This window comes from Anomalospiza imberbis, chromosome Z (assembly GCF_031753505.1).
Source record: "Anomalospiza imberbis isolate Cuckoo-Finch-1a 21T00152 chromosome Z, ASM3175350v1, whole genome shotgun sequence".
Taxonomy (NCBI): domain Eukaryota; kingdom Metazoa; phylum Chordata; class Aves; order Passeriformes; family Viduidae; genus Anomalospiza; species Anomalospiza imberbis.
The window spans coordinates 43,954,509-43,975,314 of record NC_089721.1 but is presented as its reverse complement, the minus strand read 5'-3'; the positions used below and the strand labels follow the sequence as shown (position 1 = coordinate 43,975,314).

Here is a 20,806-nt window from a genome sequence, read left to right as displayed (position 1 = left end):
CTGATTTGTGATGCAGAAAGGGCTTCTTTCCCCCATCTTAAAAAATCTACTATAAAATTTATATTATATTATTTGGTGCCAAAACCACTTAGCCTTTGGTTTCATGATTAAGACGGCAAGTGTTCATTAATATCTTGTAATTCAACACCATGCACTGTATTATTTCTTACATAATTACAAGACTTAAATGACTTGTGCAACTGGGCAAGAAGTGGGACTACAGTCTAAACAATGCGCATGACTTGTCTATTACATCGTAAAAAAAACTCCACTGAAAACTTTGGTTTTTTTGAAGGAAGACTACATTTCAAGTTTATAGAAAGACAGGAGGACATCACAAACTAAAGGAGTAAAAATTTTTTCTGAAGATCACATTAACATTTTAGCAAATTTCTTTTTCCTTGTATTAATTTCAAAGAATCTTACAATTAAAAAAAAAGCCATGTAAGATCCAAGGAGGAAATTTATAATACAATCAATTTTTTAGGATTTACTCTATATCTTTTTTTAACTGCCTAAATCTGTAATAACTAAATAATAATAAATTAATAACTTCAGCAGAATATCCTTCAGAGGCATGAGCTGTCATCAAAACTATTTTTATATAATAGTTTCATGGTGAACCAGAGATTTAATCAGATTCTTTTAACCTTAAGACAAATTATGCTTGTTGTGACCCAGCCAACAGCAAGTGGTCCCAAACCAAGACTCTCTTCACTGCTACACCACCATGAAGCAGTTTGAAGGACATTACCAGAAAAACCAAAATATTCAACAAGAAAACTAATTAATGGCACATAGTCTGAATAAGGAAGAAAGTATTCGAAGGTAGAAAAGTGGGTAGCATTTATTGAAATGACATCTTTCCGAGGTAAGCTGGTAATAAGTGATATACAACAGCCTTATGCTAATCTTTGGAGCTAAACATTATTCAGAAACTTTATGTTTGTTCCAAATAAGTTAAACAAAAGTCAATAGCTTTGCAAGTGTATATCAAGCAAGGGTATTTAACAAGTAATTTGATTTTTATTATCAAGACAGACCAGAATGATTTTTCCATTTTTTTCCTCTATCACAGTGTGCACCAAGAGTAAGTTTATTACAGTATAAGCATAAAGAAGGTTGTATTGCTCACCATTCCCTGTCACGTGGATGTTAGGCATGTGAGACAGCACACCTAACAAACCCTGGCTGAACATCAGCAAACACTGTGCTTTATTGTTCAGAGCTTACTTTTACAGGAAATTCAAATCTGGTCTAAACAGCCCATTGGTTCATACTTTACACCCCTAGGCCTTGAACCAGCGATATGCTTGCACCTTACGAAAGATGTTATTGGTTGAAGCACCTGTCAGTCAGCCATGGGGCTGGTTTATGGAACTGGGCTGGGTTTCTTATTTATAACTGGATAATTGTTCAGTACAAGCTAGCTTGTAATTTAATGTGGCAACAATTTCCTATATTTACATTACCTGACATAATTTACATGTACCCATTCCTAAGAATTTAAAATATTGTTGAGACTACTATTCTGATTACAAACAATCCACTTATCTGTACTACTAGATGATTTAGCTCTCTAAACCAATTCTTCTGGGAATAATCACAACTTTTTATTCAAATTAGGTTTTTGTACCATTACATACTAATAGCAACACAATAAAAAGAATGGTGAGAAATTGATTGACTGTACTGAGAAAAGAGGATCAGACAGTTTGAACAAGAGACCACATTTTCTGGCCCTTTTTTCACAGGATCCTACCAACCTTCTGTACCAGCCACTTAGCTCATGCAATCTCCTTTATCCCTATTTACCAGGCAGCTGTATGAGCACTGATGTAACATGGAGCTGAAGTGAGTGACTGGTGCAGGCTTGACAACTTGGCAGCAGTACCAGTTTATGCTAGATTAAGTTGACAAAATGATGATGAAAATAATAGATTGCCTGCATTAGACTTACAGACTTTGAGGAATCATCTCTACAGAGGAACTGAAAGGTCTGTGTTTACACATGCATGCTAAAATACCTGAACAGAAAGTTCTATTACATTTAACAGCAACAAAATGGGAAAGCATATGTAAAAAATAACAGAAACTCCCCTGTTTATCTGCTTTCGTTTCACATATTTTAAGTAATTAAAAATCTTTTAACAAGCTTTCTGTATACTCTTGGTTTAGGCAGTAGTGTACAATAAAATGGAGTGGTTCTTTATGTGGAAAAGAATTAGGAATTACCAATAATTTATGGGGTTTTAGTTAAAGTACTTAATGACTAAAGTTCATGTAACTCGTAAGTTCCATAGAAAAATCAGCAAAGACATAAGCAAAGGAAGTTTTGAAAGAACAGCATCTCATTTTGACAACAGGATAGCATTCTTTGACCAATACTCTTACATTTGTGTTTTATATTAAAAAACAAAGACAGCAAAGCCTATACTGTTTCCACTGCTTTTATTATTTTTCTGAAAGCAGAGGATATGCAAAAAAACCAAGCCAAAACAAAACAAAAAAGCCCAACAAAACTCAAAACAAAACAAAAGAAACCTGTATAGAAAATTACAGTAAGGTTCTAACTCCAGCCCACAAAAGCCAAGAAATTTAAAGTTAGTCTGACATTCAATCCTTAAATCATGCAAGGGTGCTTCTTTTTTTTTTTGAAAAATGACAATGCAAAGCAATGACAAGTTGTCAGCCCTAACTTTGAATTGCCTGAAGTTTGTCATGTAGTGTTTGTGTCACAACCTTAATGTTATTTAAATGTAGTTTTTAGTATCTATTATTTAAAAAGGTCTACTTTATGACAGCAAAAAGCTTTGATGGCATAAACCTCAAAGTACACTGTAGTGCTGGTATGCCACTTCATTAGAAGTAGTGCATAAAACATATGCTGTTGACAAATCTAATTCATGAAAGCTGAGGTAGAAGCACTTTAAAGCAACTGGATGGCATCATTAGCTACAGTTCCTTTCATAAATTATTCCTCTTTTTTCTTCTGAATGATTCCCTTTTCAGACCGGGAATGTTTTTGGCTTAAAGTTCAATACCTTCAACATGTTTGGTCAAGTTAAATAAGTAGCTAATTTGCTAACACTGAAATTGTAAGCTGATTATTTCACCCATATTAACTAAAGAGTAATAAAATTAAGCAACCATGTATAAGAGTTTCAGACTTATCAAACATGAAATTTTAAAATTAAGAGGAGCAGAGATTATCTACTACAACAGAATAACACTCTGGCAGCATTTTGCATTGCTACTGAGAAAACTTGGATTTGATAATGAATTGAATTCTGCAAGACAGAAGATTAGGTACATCACAGAGCTGATGCCTAGATGACATATTTAGTTATAAAAGGAAGAGCTGCTAACTCTATTATTTGGAGTTTTAAGCAAATATCAAAATTGGTACAGGAACTAAAGACTACAGTAAGGTCCATAAATGAAGCAGAGCTGGTGTTTGAAGCATGGCCCATCAGAGCCACCTTCCAAAAGCAAAAACATGTAACTAGTCAAAACCTGATCAAATTCCATCTCAGAATATTGTTTCCTGTGAGAACATTTAAATTCTTATCTTCAGATCAGAAAGAATTAAGTCCTATCACTGAGATCTTTTAAAACCAAACCACAGTGCAGGAACTTCACTGAACATCTAAATAATAAAATTAAAAAGGATGCTTTTGAGGACTAAATATACTAAATATACTTATGATTAAATTCCACTAATAACATATTCAAAGAAATTCTGAACTACATTGTATACACAGAAACTGAAAACTAAAAAAAAAAAAAAAAAAAGTTTTTTAATCGAGGATTCTTGTTACACAATTTTCCTTTTAATTTTTTATAAAGTGACCTAAATTTATTCACTGAAAAAAAAAACAACCCACAGAATTTTCTGCATAGAATACATAATCATACCTCAATATATCAGTACCCTATACAGATATTTTCTAATTAATTACCTGGATTAGCAAAGAGTGCAGCCTTGTTCAAGAAAAGCCCATGAACAGCAGATTACACCATTCTGTATATTTTTAGACAGAAACATTTACATATATACCTCTTCAACTAGATTAAATGACTCAGGTTAATTCTACTATCTTCTGCAGAGGCAAAATTATTTCAACATAAAACTTACTGTGAAAATTTAAGAGGTGGATGTCTTACTTTGAAAAGTGACTTAAATATGGAAACACTTCCAAAAATAATTCACTGAGGCCTGTTTTATGCCTCCCAGAATTGCAGCAAATCAGGATCTCGAAGCATCTCTCAAACCAGACTAATTTACTGTAAAAGTTCGAGGGACAACATACTGTCCATTTCTAGTTCTCTATGCTTGAATACACAAATTTCCTCCTAAAAGTGTGCAAATGCTCTGCTCAATATGCCTGATTAAGTCATCCTGCCAATTATGCCACTTGTATCAGTGTAGCAGAGAGAAGACTCGGTCAAGCATGAGAAATATGACAGTGGTTACGCAGATTACTATGATTAGAATTAATGCTAATACGGTATCTAAATTTGTCAATCCAGTATATAATATAATTGGGTCTAAAGGGTTGTAATATCAGAGGCTTGGCTAGAAACATGCAGGTTTATAGTCTTGCCTTACAGAATGAACAGTTACAAAGCAACAAAGTACCTATGGAACTATTTTAGGATTTTATCTCAGTATGTGGCTAGATCTTACTGCTTTTTTACTCAAACCTCCAAAAATGAGTTTCCCCTGCCTTTGGGTTGGTCATACCCTGCAGGCATCCCTGCTAGGGAGCAGAGGGGGGTGTTCCACTCAGAAGCTGCCTTCAAGCTCACAAGACCAGTTTGCCCAGTCTATGGTAACATTTTATATCGTTTTCTAGGCCAAGGTGCATCAAAGTCAATCACAATGATCAGAGCTCTCCCATCTCTGGAATACATCAATTATGCAACCATCCAGACAGTTCCTCCTGCAATTCCTGCCTGTTCTTACCTTAGGACAATTCCCACCACATCTTTTCATCTTAGGACAAATGAAATTGTCTATCAGAGACAATCAAAAGGGAGGAGGGGTGTGTGTATGTGTGTTGGAGGTTGGGGGAGGGGAACTGCACACAAAAACCTGATGATTATTTTTTGTCAGGTCACATTTACCACATTAGTCAGCATTTACCATTTACCTCAGAAGATTAATGACATGTATGTCCAATATTATACATATAATTTTTTTCTAATTGGTGTCCACATTAATCCTCATCCTGCTCTTTTTCCATTTTGTTCCTTCTTCTACCATACTATGTTTACATGTATATGGAACAGTCATCTATGTTTAAGCTTTGCACCACGAAAACATGGGAAGAGTTACCTGCAGATGGGCAAGCAAGATTTGCAAGATCTGCTGATAATAGGTTTTCCCCGTTAAGGGACAAATAAACAGTTACAAGGAACCTCTATGATCCTCTGTTAACTGCTCAAACTTCTACTCAGCTCTGGTGAGAGACTTCTCAGAACACTGCATCCAGCTGTGGGACCCCTGACATTAGAAGGGCATGGACCTGCTTGAACAAGTCCAGGGGAAGGTGACAAAGATGATCACAGTGCCTCTGCTATGAAGACAGGCTAAAAGAGTTGGGGCTGTTGAGAGTGGAGATGAGAATGCCCTGGAAAAATCTTATCATAGTCTTAGTACTGTGATACTTAATAATAATACTTAATACTCCCAATACTTAAAAGGAAGCTTGTAGTGGGTTGAAACTAGATGACCTTTAAGGTTTTTTCTAACCCATCTCATTCTATGAATTTAACCCTAAGTGGCAAATCAATGTCTGATACCCATATGTTGCAATTTTAAATTCCATTTACATATTAGAAAAAAAACCAAATTGTAACATTCTGTAAGGTATTTTGGATCTTGCTCTTGTTGCACCTTCATTATCTACCCTACAACAATTAATGCCGTATTTTCTTCTAACTTCTCTTCAGTATTTTTGTCCTTCCATCCACAATCATCTCTACTTTTTCCGTCTATACTGACCTCAAGTACAGTGAACTGCAGAGAAGGGAGAAAGTGTACAGGTAACACATTACCCCACTGACTATATCATGTCTAACTTGATTTTCTAATGCCTGCAACCAGGGTTCATGTTTATCTGCATTCTGGTCATGCTGTTGGCAGTTGCCTAGTCAGAAATAAAACGGGGGAGAGATGTGTTATTGCAGAGAATAAACCATTCTGGAATATTCATAGTATATACAGATTGTACTTTAACAATATTCAATTATTAGCAAAAATTTATAATATCTTCTAGCATTACCTACATTTACCATCTTAAATGCAGTTACTTAGAGAAGAACAAAAGACAAAATGATTTTACAGCCCAAACCCCAAATAATCAGCAAACATAATGTCAATCAGCTCATGGGCATTCTCAAAAAATAGAGAAAAAGAGAAGGTGGAAGGACTTTGATGAATGAAGAATCGCTGATCATAGGAGAATGGATCTCCTATGTAGGAAAAAATATTATTAAAAGGTCACCAGGGAAACTAGGTCAATTAAGTATTCCAGGCAAGTATGCAGCGCATTTAGTACAGGGCAGAAGAGAAATAATATGATTAAAAAGGTCTAAGAAGCAGCGATAGATTAACTCATGTCAGACAATGAAAAGAAACTTGGACTTTATGTGGTAGGAAACTTAAATATTAAATGCAAAATAAATCCATTTCATACCTATATTTTAAAAGAAACAAACAAGCAAAACCATAGTCCAAGTCATGAGAGACTGAAAGTACGCTAAAAAAATACAGTTCGCTAATTCATTACTGAGTGAACTAATACACATAAACTCCCGTACAGAAGAGTTACAGAACAAGCTGTTGAATACTGTTCTGTGCTCTCTACATTTGTCCATCAACATTGATTCACTGACATACATTAACAGAAAGAGAGTTGGCAGAAAGGCAGATGAATACAAGGAAATGACAAAATAGGCTGAGCTTATAATAGTTATAAAAATAAATGTTCTTTGGAATAAAAATGATTACATAAAACACAAAAAATATATCCTGAGAAGAACATGAAGTTGTTTTTAAAAGTAAGCATTACGTTTTTACAACAGACAGTTTATATAATCAGTATGGCTTGAAGAAAAGCAGGAACTTTCACAATGCTTGTTCTGCCTTTCCTGTATTTATTAGCTCATGAGAGAAACTACAGGTATGTTTATAGAAAGATGATTACTATTAAGAAGCTCCTATACCTTCTGTGGATTTACATTGTATTATTTCTAATCCTTGTAATCCCTTACCACTACAGAAGAAAATTTAAATTCCTTTGGTTTCAAGAAGCCAGAGACAGTGTTCCATACTGAAGAAAAAATGGACTTTAAGTGGCATAAAGTTAGATTTTTATCCACATGAAGGAAGTATGTAGACACTTCCTTTAGATTTTATGACTGGTTTTTCAGTGTAGTTTCACTATTTTTTTTTACAAAGCTGTGATTACTAAATGTTTCCCTATTGCACTGCAAGTTTCATTTAAAAAGTATTCATATTATGTTTACACAGAAGGAAAAAACTCCAATTAATAATTTTCCTTAATCAGTCAACTGATAATCTTCTTTGCATGATCCAAGTATTTTAAGCACATACAACAAAAAATATTCCACTAATAAAAAAATCTGTCAGATTATACTTCACAATGGAAAGATGCTTTTGCATGGACTTTATCACTCTTGAAATGTGCAAGTAATTACATAAGGAATTCACACATAGGAAGTCAAAAGGCTTATGAGAGACAAATAGTACACATGATCAAACAACAAAAAAGAAACCCTAACTTGCAAAATTGACAACAAAGTGGCAGAGGCTTTGAGAAACAGACTGAGATTTACAGACAAGGATCAACAGTGCTAACATAGAAAGCAGCAGCACCAATAAGGCCTGAAGAAAGATAACTATGTGAAGTAAAATAGCTATTACTGGGAAATGTAAGAAGTGACATTTCCAGGCAGAAGACATGGTGGCGATATAAATACGCATAGAACATAAAGGAAATAAAACATATAAGGTATAAAGCCAGACAGTGTAATGAGATGAAAACTCTTTTTTCTTCTCTCTAGGTAACAAAATTAATAAAGGAGGTCTGAAAGAGATGGACACCTGATACACTGTAAATAAAATCTTTCTGTGATAGGAGAAAAGGAATATTTATTTTTCTTATCTTGGCTTCTTAATGAACTGGACATGAGAGCTGTACAACCATTCTTGATCATCCTTAAAATGTAATTAGAAGTTTTACAAGTCAAATACCGTGTGTGTAGTACAGAAAATCACATCCTAAATTTTATAGAACATGTCACACAGGTACTGTAGAAGAAAATGTGTAAAAGTAGATACTATCTAAAACTCAGAGACAAACTGTTAAAACACAATTTATAATACTGAGCAACTGAATTGTATATTTGACAAATATATTTAAAGGAAACTAGAGGGACTTAAAAATACATCAGTTAAAAAGCCTGCTCCTTATGAGACCTATGAGACATAAGAGACACTTAGCTACCATAATGAGATCACAATAAGAATGGAAAGGAAGAAAATATTTTAGACTTTTAATGAACCAAATAATAGAATCAGTGAATTCCAAACTTAGCACCATCACTGAAATAATAGTTAAAAAATTTAATTTCTTAAAGCTACAATTTGGTAACAATGTATTTCAAAGAAAAAATAGATGTGAAATGTTTGAGATCTCAGTTACTTTGATTCCACACTATTTTATGTGCCAGAGACATGGGAAAAAAAGTTAATTCTTAAAGGTAAGAAATGGTTATCAAATAATGTATGAATGATTGAATCAAGAATATCCTGAGTTAGAAGGGACCACAAGCATCATCGAAGTAAAATTCCTGGGCCTGCACATGACACCCCAAGAGTCACACCATGTGACTGAGAGCGTTATCCAAACACTTGTTGAATTCTGGCAGGCCTGGGGCTGTGACCACTTCCCTGGGAAGCCTGTTCAGTGCACAACCATTCTCTGGTTGAAGAACCTGAATCTAACCTAAAACTCCCCTGACAGAGCTTCACAGCTTTGTTCACTAGGAGTTAGTTTACAGTATCATATGCTGAAGACTTCTCCAGCCTGTTAAGAGTCCTGTGACATAAAACTGCTGTTAGTTATCAGTTAAGTAATGAATAGTAGCCAGTCATAGTTAGTAAGATTTAAACTGTTTAAAATAAAGTAAAAGTTTACAAGAATTAAAATCAAGACCTTTACAGTCCTGACAAATTAATAGTAAAAGTATAAAGGTGCAACAGGTACAAAATAGAAAATGCAACTTATCTTCATTGTCAATAGAGAAGTGCAACCAATAACTGTAGCCTGAATATTAACTATAAATATTTAAGATTTTTTTCACTGTCATTTTTTTTTGCAAAAAGAGTAGTGACAATGATTGTTGATGGTTATTTCTTCATATTAACATACAAAAAAAAAACCCTGCAATGTTAATGAAACAAGAGATAGGAAAAGCCTCGGTAAGCATTAAGGTGGTACCAGAATACTTTTTAAACAGCAAGACAAGAGTCATCTGTTGCCTAGAAGAACTGTTTTTCTGTTTTAATATTCTAAGAAACTCAGATTTAAACCAAGTGTCCAATCTGCTGTCAAATTTTAGATGTCTAGACCTACGTGGTTTTGGTTTTTGAGGGATACCTATGTTTTATAGCAGTGGTAAGCTCAAAGCATTGCTTCTATTGATCTAAGCTGCAGTGACAAAAACTCAGCACTTGTAAGTTTTGTTGTACATATCTCAATTTACAGATCTTAACAATGAAAGAGTATCTGAAATATCTCAATGAGTACAGGGTGACTTAACCACAATTCAGTTATCTAAAGAGGTATTTCAACCATCTTTTTTAATCTTTTTTCTTGAATGCATGCATTCTACTCTCAAACTGTAGAAAAACCCAAAAAGTGTTCTACAAAGCTACTTCTATTTGCTACGAAGCATCAACAGATTTCTTGTGCAATATCTGTTCAGTGCATCACATGAGAGAGAAATAGTCAAGTCGTCTCTCAAATACAGAAGAGACCAAAACAAAGAGTGGGACACCGAAAAAAGTTTCACGAACAGCAAATCTTGGCATTTCTACATATCTGAATTCTGAGTGAACACTGAGTGTTTGAGGTACAAGATTAATATTATTCTGATCTCTTAATATTGTTTTGTAACTGAAAAAAAAATCAAGCCTTGACTATCATAACAAAAACGTTGTACCAACTTGATCAGAGGGGCAGGAATGCCTTCCCTTCATCAACAGGGCAGAAAGCCCTTCTCAAAAATATGCGGCTCGATTATCTGGCTGTAGCACTACTTTGTCACCTGCCCTACGAGGGCCATGCGTCATGTGGCTTTGAAACTTTAAAAAGTTTCTCCGAGATACTGAGAAAATGGTTCTGAGGATCAGAAATCCCTGGTCCCTTTCCCTATTCTTACAGCCAGCCTGTTCCACAGGTTCCTGTTCCACGTCAGCTTGCATATAGACCTACACACCCCACTGCCAGACAGCCTTCCACAATTTTAGTTCCGCCGAGCAACAGCCACGGTGATTTCCAGACTCCGAGAGAACGTCAGCGTGTTTCCCAGCTCGCCCTCCGCCACCGCTTCCAGTCTGCCCCCGCCTCCCTTCACCTTGAGGGGACTCCCTCCTCTCAGTCAGACGGACAGCCGCCCCTTCCCGCTCCTCGCTGAAGCGGGGCCTAGAGCACCGCACCGCCGGGACCGCCTCAGACGGATTTCAGCGCCGCCTTCCCGCCGCAGTTGCCAGCGCCCACCAGCGCCTCGGACCCCTGGGAGCTCGGGGACTGCGCAGCGCCCTGCCATGCCGCACGGGAGAGAAGGCGGCCGCGGGGAACGCCGCTGCTCCGCGGGCGGCCGTAGCGGACTCCAGCCCCGTCCCGCTCGGCGCCAAAGCTCGGCCGCACGGTAAGCTGAGGGGAAGGGCAGCCCCAGCGGAGCCACTTACCCGGCCGGGATCCCCCTGCGGCTCCGCGCCGGCGGCCCCGGCGACCGCGGAGCGTCAGTAACAACGTCCCGGAACGGCCGCTCCGCCACATCCGGGGGCGGGGCGCGGGAAGGCGGGAACTCGCTGGGCTGCGGCGCCTGGCGGGCACCGAGACGGGCCGGAGCGGAGCGGAGCGGAGCGAACCGAACCGAACCGAACCGAACCGAACCGAACCGAACCGAACCGAACCGAACCGAACCGAACCGAACCAGCGTTAGCACAGCGCCCACTCCCGTGGCCTCTGTACGTGAGCGCTGGAGGGCTCCCGCCGCAGCCAGGGGCCCTCGCTCGTCACCTCCTGACAGCGACCGCTGCCAGCCTGCCGCACCTCGGTGGCGTGTCCCTGTGACGGGGGCGGCGGGGATCCTTCCCCCCACGGGGCGATGGGAGGCTGCCCCGCACTGACGACAGCGGACCAGGGGTTCGAAGGACTGAACCACCGGGCATTTGGGTGTAGAGCCAAGATGCCACACCTGGGGGGCTCGGCCCACTGCGGGCTGCGGTTTGGGAGTCTCAGGCTACTCCGTTATCTCCTTTTAGGCGTCTTTGCTGTGGCAAGCAGTAAGAGCTTAAAATGTGGTGTGTATTTTGTGTGTTAACGTTTCCTTTTCATTCGTCTTTCAACAGATGGCAAGTTGCAGCCAGAAAAGGATAATACAAATAACTGGATTTAAAAAACAAGAGAAGAAGGCACTGCTCAAATGCCTGTTCAAGCTGGACTGTGTTTTTGTAGAGAGTAAGGTATTGTTCATTACAATACAGCAAAGAGAATTAGAGCTGGAAGTAAAATGCAAATCTTAGAAGAAAGGACTGTGCAATAGGTTAATTATGTATAAATAGACAAAGAATTTAAATGTTTTCAGTGATACAAGTGTGTTGTTTTGTTTTGTTAGAAATACAGAAATTGTACACATCTTGTAGCAAAAAAGGTGTGCAAGAGTGAAAAGGTCTTAGCTGCCTGCGCTGCTGGTGAGTAAAAGATTTGCTGTTTAATTTCATAGCATCACAGCATAAGTCTGGAAAGGACCCTTAAAAGGGTTTTAGTTATCTGTTTTCATTTTGTGATTGAACTGTGTTATGAACCTTCATTCTTCTTGTTCCATTAACCTTGATTTTTAACACAGTATTATGTTGAAGTTATGATGAAGTCCACTTTTTTTTTTTATTTTTTCCCCTAAATGATATTCCTGCTATTTCCCGTTGTTGGATCTGCCTCTGTTCCCAAACAGAACACTTTGTTATACATTAGATAATGAAGGCATGCACAAATTATTTGTATGCTTAAGAGAGGACAGAGGGAGTATGAACTCCTGTAGTCAGCATGGATTTTTGATGACAAATTCACATGAAACTTTCACTGGTAAAGGTCACTGTGAATTCTTGTTTATGCAGCAAGAGAAAATTCCAGGCTGTTGCCATTCTGACACAAGTTTCTGGTCTTTCCTCTTTAATTAGGGTCTGATGCTGAAATCCCATACATTAGCAACTAAAATGCTTTTAGAATGAAAATTCTGTATTTTAAGATTTCTTTATAGAGTGACGACCTGTCAGAATTCTGGGATGCGGTTTGAGTATCTTGTAGTTATGAGATATCACAATACCATTTTTAAGCATGATACTTATTTTCCCTATATCATATTACTCTATGCATATGATATATGCAGTTGTTAGGATAGATAATCTTAAATTAAGAGATAGTGGACAAATTACTAAACATATATTTGGGTTTAAAGATATATGTAAATTCCTTGATTTCCACATACATATATATATATGTATGTATGTATGTATTTTTCTTTGTACTAAAATAAAATTCTGATTACAGTCTTACCAAAAATGAAATAGACCAAAAGTTTCCAAGAGGGGAAAAAATCTTAAAATGCATCTAGGTTTCTGGCACAGCACTTCATTTTAGCAATTTTAAACATTTGAGTTAATGTTTTCTGAGTTTTTGGAGTTTAAAATTTGAAGATGTTCTCTTGAACAGAGTGTAAATGGTTCGTGTAGTGTCCTGATGGTGATGCAAAATTCTGTCATGCTTCAATACATGCAAATCCTCCCCAATACCGTCTAACCATTTCTTAATCTAGAGGTGCTAATTTTGCATAGTTATTGCTCTTACTCATCATGGCAGAGACAGTGTATTCATTCCTACTTTGTTGTTTTCCAGGTAGTTAAGAAAGATCATGTTTAAACACATTTAGAACTCCATAGAGTTCAGCAGAAATACTATCAAGGATACCACTTGTCATGTACTTCCTAGCTGACAGAAGTTTTGGGATGGAAACTTTACGTGAAAGTGGTTTTAACATCCAGGACATGCACAGCATACCTTTTCCAGTCATAAATCCACTGATACCTATGTTAGGTTTTGTAGATGTGCCATCTGTGCTCCTGCACTGAGACATTTTGTCAGTCAACCCTGCTGTTCTGTGAAACCAATTAGGTTCACACAATTCAAGTCAATTTCTCTTACAGTGTCTTCTGTAGGTAGTGTTTCAATACAGGAGCAGGGTACTAACCACTGCTTTTGACCTGAACCTGTAAGAAGAGAGAGAGATAGGGAAGATCATTACATACTATATCAAAAGCATACATGTGGAAGATGAAAGAGAAGAGGCGGAGGAGGTGGAGCCAAGGGATGAGAGAAAAGGATGTAAAAAGAAGAAAGGGGAAAGAAAAAAGTCTAAAACTGTGTCCCCTGAATATTGATATTCAGTACATTAGCAGTGCAAGTAATATTAAGAATATATAAGAGAAAGAGCTTACATGTTAAATGTCTAGTTCTTCTTTAAAATCATAGGTAGTAAAATATTTCTTCATTTTAGTACATTTGTAGAAGTGTCAAATGGTATTAAAAATAAAGGCGTTACCAAGGTTCTGTGAAAGTCCTAGGAACAAAATCTGGGAAGTTGAGAAAATGTATTTGATATTTTTGAGGCGATAGACTAGTATTTTATCTAGGAAGGGTAAAAAGATACTTAATCATTAAAAGAAAACAAAGTGATCATTTTCAGTGGCATTGTGAGATTTTAGATTCTGGAGTCTGAAGTGGAGGACTCTTGTAACAGGAAGTTCTTTAAATGGTACTTATAATTTCATCTTTTATTTGCACAAGGAAGGTTTAAGTTAATTTTATATTAGTTCTTCAGTTGATTGCCATTTGTCTCCACAAAAGATCTTTTGTGGTTGACGGTTCATTTTCTTTTTAGGGAAGTGGGTACTAACTAAGGAGTACATAATTAATAGTGCTGAAAGTGGCAGATGGCTTGATGAAACAACGTACGAATGGGGATATGAAATTGAAAGAGACACCCATTATTCACCTCAAATGCAATCTGCACCTAAAAGATGGCGTGAAGAACTGACAAACTCTAGTGCTCCAGGGGCCTTCCACAGATGGAAAGTTGTCCTCCCTGTTAAGAGAGGTGATAAACGAATGGCATGTATTAGAAGGTAGGAATTCCATTGCAGTTAATTTGGTCCATAACAACTTCCAGCTATCCAAAGTGAAATATTTTCATTAATATATTTCCATACTTTCATAATGACTTTAAATCTGTAACATCACTGCTTTTATTGCCTTCTTTTAGTATAGTGTTTAAAATAACATGCATATGTTTTTATCAAGTAAGCTATTAACAGAAACTTCCTTCATGAGGCAAGATACACAGATTTACAGTTTTATTTTGTGTGGGTGTTAGATTCAAATAGCAGCTGGAACTGTTTACTTTATTTCACTTGACTAGGTGACCTGCCTGTGTCTCATGGATCTGGGCCACACTGCTACTGACCTGATGAGTCTTTGTGTCACATTTATGTAATAGGTTCTTCTAGTTCTGAAGATGTAATTTGTTCTAAAACAGATGACTCTGATGTATTACAAATACAGATAGTTTAGAAAGGGCGTATATAGAAGCAAAAAAAGGAAAGAAGGAAAAAAAATAAAGATAAGTAAAACCAAAGTGCAAGAATGCTGAGAACATATGTTTCTTTTCCATAATCTTCCTACACATTTGGATTCATTACGTTTAAGTTCTATACCTGAATTGAAGTCAGTGCATATTTAGGTCCTGTTTGCATCTGGTACAGTAAAACGAGCATCTCCTGACAGTTTCAGAGCTTTCCATTCATTCAGATGCTGTCCAGCTTTCTATTGAGATCCCAGTTAGTTAGGACTGCTCAGGCCTGAGTGTGCCACAGATCTACAGTCAAGAAGAGAATTGCAGTTTGTTGGATCATAGTACAGGGCTTTATGCTATATCACAGAATGCCTGTCTGTCTGTATTTCATAAAAACATAAAGTGAGGGGTACTTGAAGTTGTTATCTTCTGATTTTGCCAACTGAAAATATTTTAAGTATGCTATTTTTTGGCTGAGCGGGAGAATTTACTATGTCCTGCTACACTTGTGAAGAATGCTGCTTCTTTTTCTATAAAAACTGCTTATGTAGATATTCATGATAACACTGTTGAAATGATGTCTTGCACAATGCTGTCTGTTTCTATTTCTTGCAATAGAAATAACCTTTAACAGGAGCAACATCAGTAAGACAGATGAACAAGTTTTGTGGAAGATGTTTTTTTATAGACTGTTTCCCATGCACTCAATTTTTAGTCAGTTGTAAAACACCGACAGGTAGACTTTTTTTGTCTTGAGCAGCTACTGGTTTCAGTCATAAAGTATACTGTTGCTTTGGGAAAAGTCTGGGGTTTTTTCCTAATATTTAACAACACTGTGCCTTTTATCCCCTTTCTATGCTCTTCCTGCCTTTAGTGCCTTGCTGTTGGATGGGTAAGTGTGTAAGACCAGCACCATTTTCTTTTTACATATCTGGATAATGAAAAATTAAACCTATATCCAGAATGTCATTAGATCTTATTTTCCCACCTTTTCTTTTGTCCGGCATTTTTTCTAAAAGATGGGAGCACTTGCAGCTGTACAGGTCTGAAAATTGTCTCTGGGGAAACTGTTATGAGTAATGGTGCCCCAAAGACAAGCAAATCTCTGTATATGATACTTTATGATACTGGACAGCACTAATGCTGCAAATGTATATTTCTATTATGAAAACATCATGCTACATTTCAGAAAAGCAGTGTGCCATTTTTTGTTAATTGCCTAATTTATAGGAAAACTTAACCAAAAGATCATTATTTTGGGATAGATAATGCATTAAATTATAGCTGCTATCATCAAATTTAATACTTAGAAAGGTACACAGATGAAACTTTTTATCAGACATATTGGAGGTGTACATTGATTTCAATAACTAGTGTTAAATTTTGAAGAGAAGAATGGTTTTTTTAAGAGGGCTCTTTCATTTTCTGAAGACTATTAAGTGCTCTTTTATCTTTCTAATGAAGTTTGTGCTGTGCCATGCATCTAGAAGCCTTATTCGGTTGCACTTACATGCTTGTATTTTTGTAGCTTTAGGCAGTGTTAATATAATATAGTAAATACATCTTTCTAAATATGTTTATTTAGAGTTCTTAAAGCTGGAAAGGCAGCCATATGTTCATCTGAAAATGCAGAGCACAATATAACTCATGTATTCATTGGTGGAAAAATTTCTCCTTTGCAAAATAAAAAGCATCTCTCTGAAGCTCGACACTACCCTTTGCAATATGTAGGACATTACCTTTTTCAAGTGAGTAAACTAATTTATTGATTACTGTAAATAATGGTGGGGAATATTATCAGCCAGAGTGTTTTGTGATTTGATTAAAGTTAAGACAACTTTCTGATTCTGGGACATGTATCCAGAAGATAGGAAGGCTCATGAATATATACAAATCTGAAAGGAGGATGCATAATAGACAGGCAGGCAGTTGTCTGTGGTGCCCAGTTACAGGAAAATGAGTACAAATGGAAAGTCAGGAACCACTTGGGTTTTCTTGCTGTGAGATTGATGAAACGCTGTTGTCAGGTTTTCTGAAGAGGCCATAGAGTCTCCAGATGCCATCTGGATGTGGTCCTCTGCTAGTGCAGAATTCACTAGAACCAGAATTTTGTTTTACTGTTTCCCTTAAGAGAGATGCCCCATATTCCATACTTGTTTGCTTACCAGATGCACCATTCAGAAATTCTTAGTATTTTGATCTGGAACTACTCGAAGGCTTCAGAATATTCATTTAGTTCTCAGACTCTGGGGTGACTTTAATCAACTGCTAATTGAACCTACTACCTTTGTAAGCAAATAGGAGCTAAAACTGTGTTTTTTCCCATTTGTAAATCCTTTGGTCTCTTCTGATCAAAGCACTTAGCTCTCCCTGTAGTAAAGGTATTAAAGAAGGGTGAGAAGGTTGGAAAGTCTCAATGTTTACATCCTGAATAAAACATCAATGTGGGCTCTTACCCTAATGCTTACTCTCTTAATGAAACTTGTTCAGGGAAGTTGCTCTCATTTAAACCTTTCAGCTAAGATGGACATTTTCATAGATGGATTAATGTAAAATTTTTATGGTTATGTCACCTTTTATTGATCTCTATCAAAATCACGTGTTTCTTGCTATGCATCTTGCATTCGTCCCAGGTGTGATAACAACTTTCCATCTTAATGAGTCCATTAATTTGCACATATTTTTTTTACTTTCATTTTATTAAAGGAACTCACCTCAGAGACCAAGAGAACATTAGCTTTCTATTTAAGTGAATCCGAAGAACTCAGGAAACTTCCAAGGTTCCTAGTCTCTTAAAAGGAAAAGAATAAAACATAGGCAATCAAATCACAGCACTTTCCAGATACATTAAGCTTTATCAAAGAATGTTATGGACACGCTCTTTTCTCTTTATCCCAGAAGTACTTGGTGTATTATTCATTAGATTGTTTCAGCTTCATAAATTTACAGTCATGCTATCTGACTGCTACTTCTAGCAAATATAAATCTCATTCCTCCCCTAAACATCCATATATGTGTCTAGATGATGGATTTAGCAAAATAGCATTATATTCTTTTCAGGGCAGCTGAAACTCCACTGATGTTCAGAGTATTTTTGGTGTGTTTTTTTTTTTAACTATGTCTTTGCTTCATGTTTATACTTAAGTATCTGTTCTTATTATCTCAACCTTGTAAGTCTACTGTTAAATTACTGTGTGGGATTATCATTCATTACATGATGCTATGAGGCATCAAATTTATTTGTTCAAGATATTAAAACACATGCGTGATTTTTTTTTTAGGAAGCTAGTCTCATATTTAAACAGTGACTTTAAAAGCTTTGTTGGATGCATGCTGTAGTTTCTAATTTTTTGCCAAAATTGTACTATAAATTGTTTGAATAGAAATGTTTTAATGAGCATATTGAAACTAACGTGCATAAAGGGCCATAAGAAGTAAAGACTAGTTAATGCATTAGACTAGTAAAGACTAGTTCAAATATCTATGGCTCATCAAAAGCTATTTAGAACTCTATTCTAGTTACCAAAAATATTTCACTCCCTTTTGAAAGGTGCAAGAAACTTTTGTTCTCAGTGTTTGTTTAGAGATACGTTATGCACATGCCAAACATGTTTGTTTTGAACAATATACTTGAGGGAAACATCTGAAAATAGGATGAGACATATAACTTTTGAAACTCTCTTGAAAACATGGAATTATAAACTTCTTGCACCTTGTCATTGCATGCACTACTGTGTTTTTTCTCTGCTGTTATGTCTCAGACTTGATTCATCCATCAGATTGAAGTGTTTGAATTGTTAGGCAAATTAAGACAAGCCTTCCACACCTACTCACAATAGGAAATGGCCAAGTGAATACTTCAGCTGTATTTATCTGATGATTCTTAACTCATCACGCTGCAGGAGGAGTCTGGTTTTGTGGTTACCTTAAACAAACATGTTGGTTTATTCTTTACCTGTGTATCTTTGACGAAAAGCATGCATTGAAACTTTTACTGAAATGTATGTTCTCAATCCATTAAGTAAATTTAAAATATTTTGTATAGTTATTTTTTTCAAGCAAAAGTTATTTTGTGGTGTTACTGAGAGTTTTTTCAGAATGAGTTGGAAACTAATTTGAGAAATGCTTCCTCATTTCCTATGCTGAAGAAGTAGCTGAAAATGATAGGTGGACTCAGAGAATTAATTACTAGACAAACAGACAAAAATATCAAAGAATAAATAGGATGGTAAAACCTATTAAATTTTAAATTACTAATTTGTTTCATGTTTATAGGGAAGAACTGAAAAGATTTCATTGTAGTGGTCTATATGAAATGAATAGACAAATAAGAAATGCCTGATAAAATCTTTATATCTTTATTTCTACATTTTTGACCAGCTGAAAATGTGTGAGCTCTGGTTTCAGTTTTTGAAAAGTTCTGAGAGAGAATCTGTTATGGGAAATAGTCCTTGTTTCAGCCACAGAGATTGTGACTTGACCTAAAGTCAGTTAGCAAAAACAAATATAGGAGAGCTTACCTTGATAATTCCTGTGCTGTAACTTTGTACAGTGGTTTGTTTCCAAACCAGCAGCTCTTTGTCTGACTCATGTTGTAGACCCTTACACAATTACATAAACAATACACAGGCACATGCAGTTTGCAATACAATATGTAGAAAAACCTAGCACATAAAAGTTGGTTAGACCATTAGCTTTGAAACAAAGTATTGTTTTTTTTGCTCTGCAGAATGAAATACAAAATCCCAGTGATACAAAGATGAACCATTTCCTGGCTGCACAAGAAACAGACCAAGTCACGTCTAAAATGCAACTTGCTGAAATGAAAAATCTTATTATAAAACATATGTATTTTACTGAGGTAGGTAACAGTTGATGCTTTGTTAGCATGATATATTTTATATATATATACAATTTTATATTTTTATTTTGCATGAATTATATTAAAAACTTCTATCTTTCATTATAGTATTGCGCTAATGAAGTAGATACTTGACATAACTTTAGGCCTTTTAACCAGCAATATTTAATAATCCCATATTTACTACATGTACCATTGGTTAAAATAAAACTTAGTCATGGCAATTCTTTGGCATGGGTGTGTAGAAGACGCAGTGTACTACTTAAAGCCTTGGTGTAATAGATGAGGTAAATAGTAGCAAATATTGTTCAACAAGATATCTTTGAATTAAAGTCTTTCTGTGATTTTCCTGTTATGTAGCTAACTTATGCTAAGACATTTTTCAAAACAATCATTGTAGAGCCAGTGTTTTGTTGACTCACATGAATGTTTTTTATTACAAGTCGAAAGTAGAGCTGATGCACTCCTTTGGTTTTCTGTTGTCACAGATCTAATCCTGATAAAATTGCTATGTTAGTAGTTAACAGCACTATTTCAAGTCAAGAGAAAGCAGCAGAATACCTTGAGTTAGGTTATATTATCTCTGTAAGTTACAGTGATGCAGATGACAGTGTCTAAATATATTTGTAGGAACTTGTTTATATGAAGCACTGTAAGTTCTTAGTAGTGGAACAATAAAAATTTTAAGTCCTCAAGGTACATACAGTGTTTAAACACAAGATTACAAATAGAAGACTCATGGTGGTTAAATCTGTGTACCATCAAATGCTACATCTTTTATCAGTGGCATTTTATCAAGGCTATAACCGCCAGACATTTAAAAAATACATTTGTTCTTAACTTTTCATGTATTTTATATACAGCAAGTGTTCTGGTTCAAACTATTATGTAGCAGATGGATTAACCCTTCAAAGACTTAACCCTTCAAAGACAGTCTCTCTAAGGATATTTTAGTAACATGTTTTAGTAACGTTGTAATACTACACAATAACTAAACAT

The 20,806-nt window shown here is 36.2% G+C and overlaps 1 protein-coding gene across 5 annotated transcripts in view; it reads left to right on the top strand.

Moving 5' to 3' along the window:
- The first annotated feature begins 10,706 nt into the window (after positions 1–10,706).
- SLF1 (SMC5-SMC6 complex localization factor 1) overlaps positions 10,707–20,806 on the top strand; it is a 34,331-nt gene continuing 24,231 nt past the window's right edge. Inside the window, exons 1-6 of one of the 5 annotated variants that reach the window (XM_068175703.1) lie at positions 10,707–10,965; positions 11,672–11,785; positions 11,938–12,013; positions 14,257–14,500; positions 16,532–16,694; positions 19,676–19,807. In XM_068175703.1, coding sequence (XP_068031804.1) covers positions 11,672–11,785; positions 11,938–12,013; positions 14,257–14,500; positions 16,532–16,694; positions 19,676–19,807 — 729 coding nt within the window. In that variant the 5' untranslated portion in view covers positions 10,707–10,965. Of the gene's footprint in view, positions 10,966–11,180; positions 11,258–11,627; positions 11,786–11,816; positions 12,014–13,214; positions 13,780–14,256; positions 14,501–16,531; positions 16,695–19,675; positions 19,808–20,806 lie in introns of those variants that run through there. The other 4 variants (XM_068175702.1, XM_068175707.1, XM_068175706.1 and 1 more) reach the window with 4 other exon arrangements.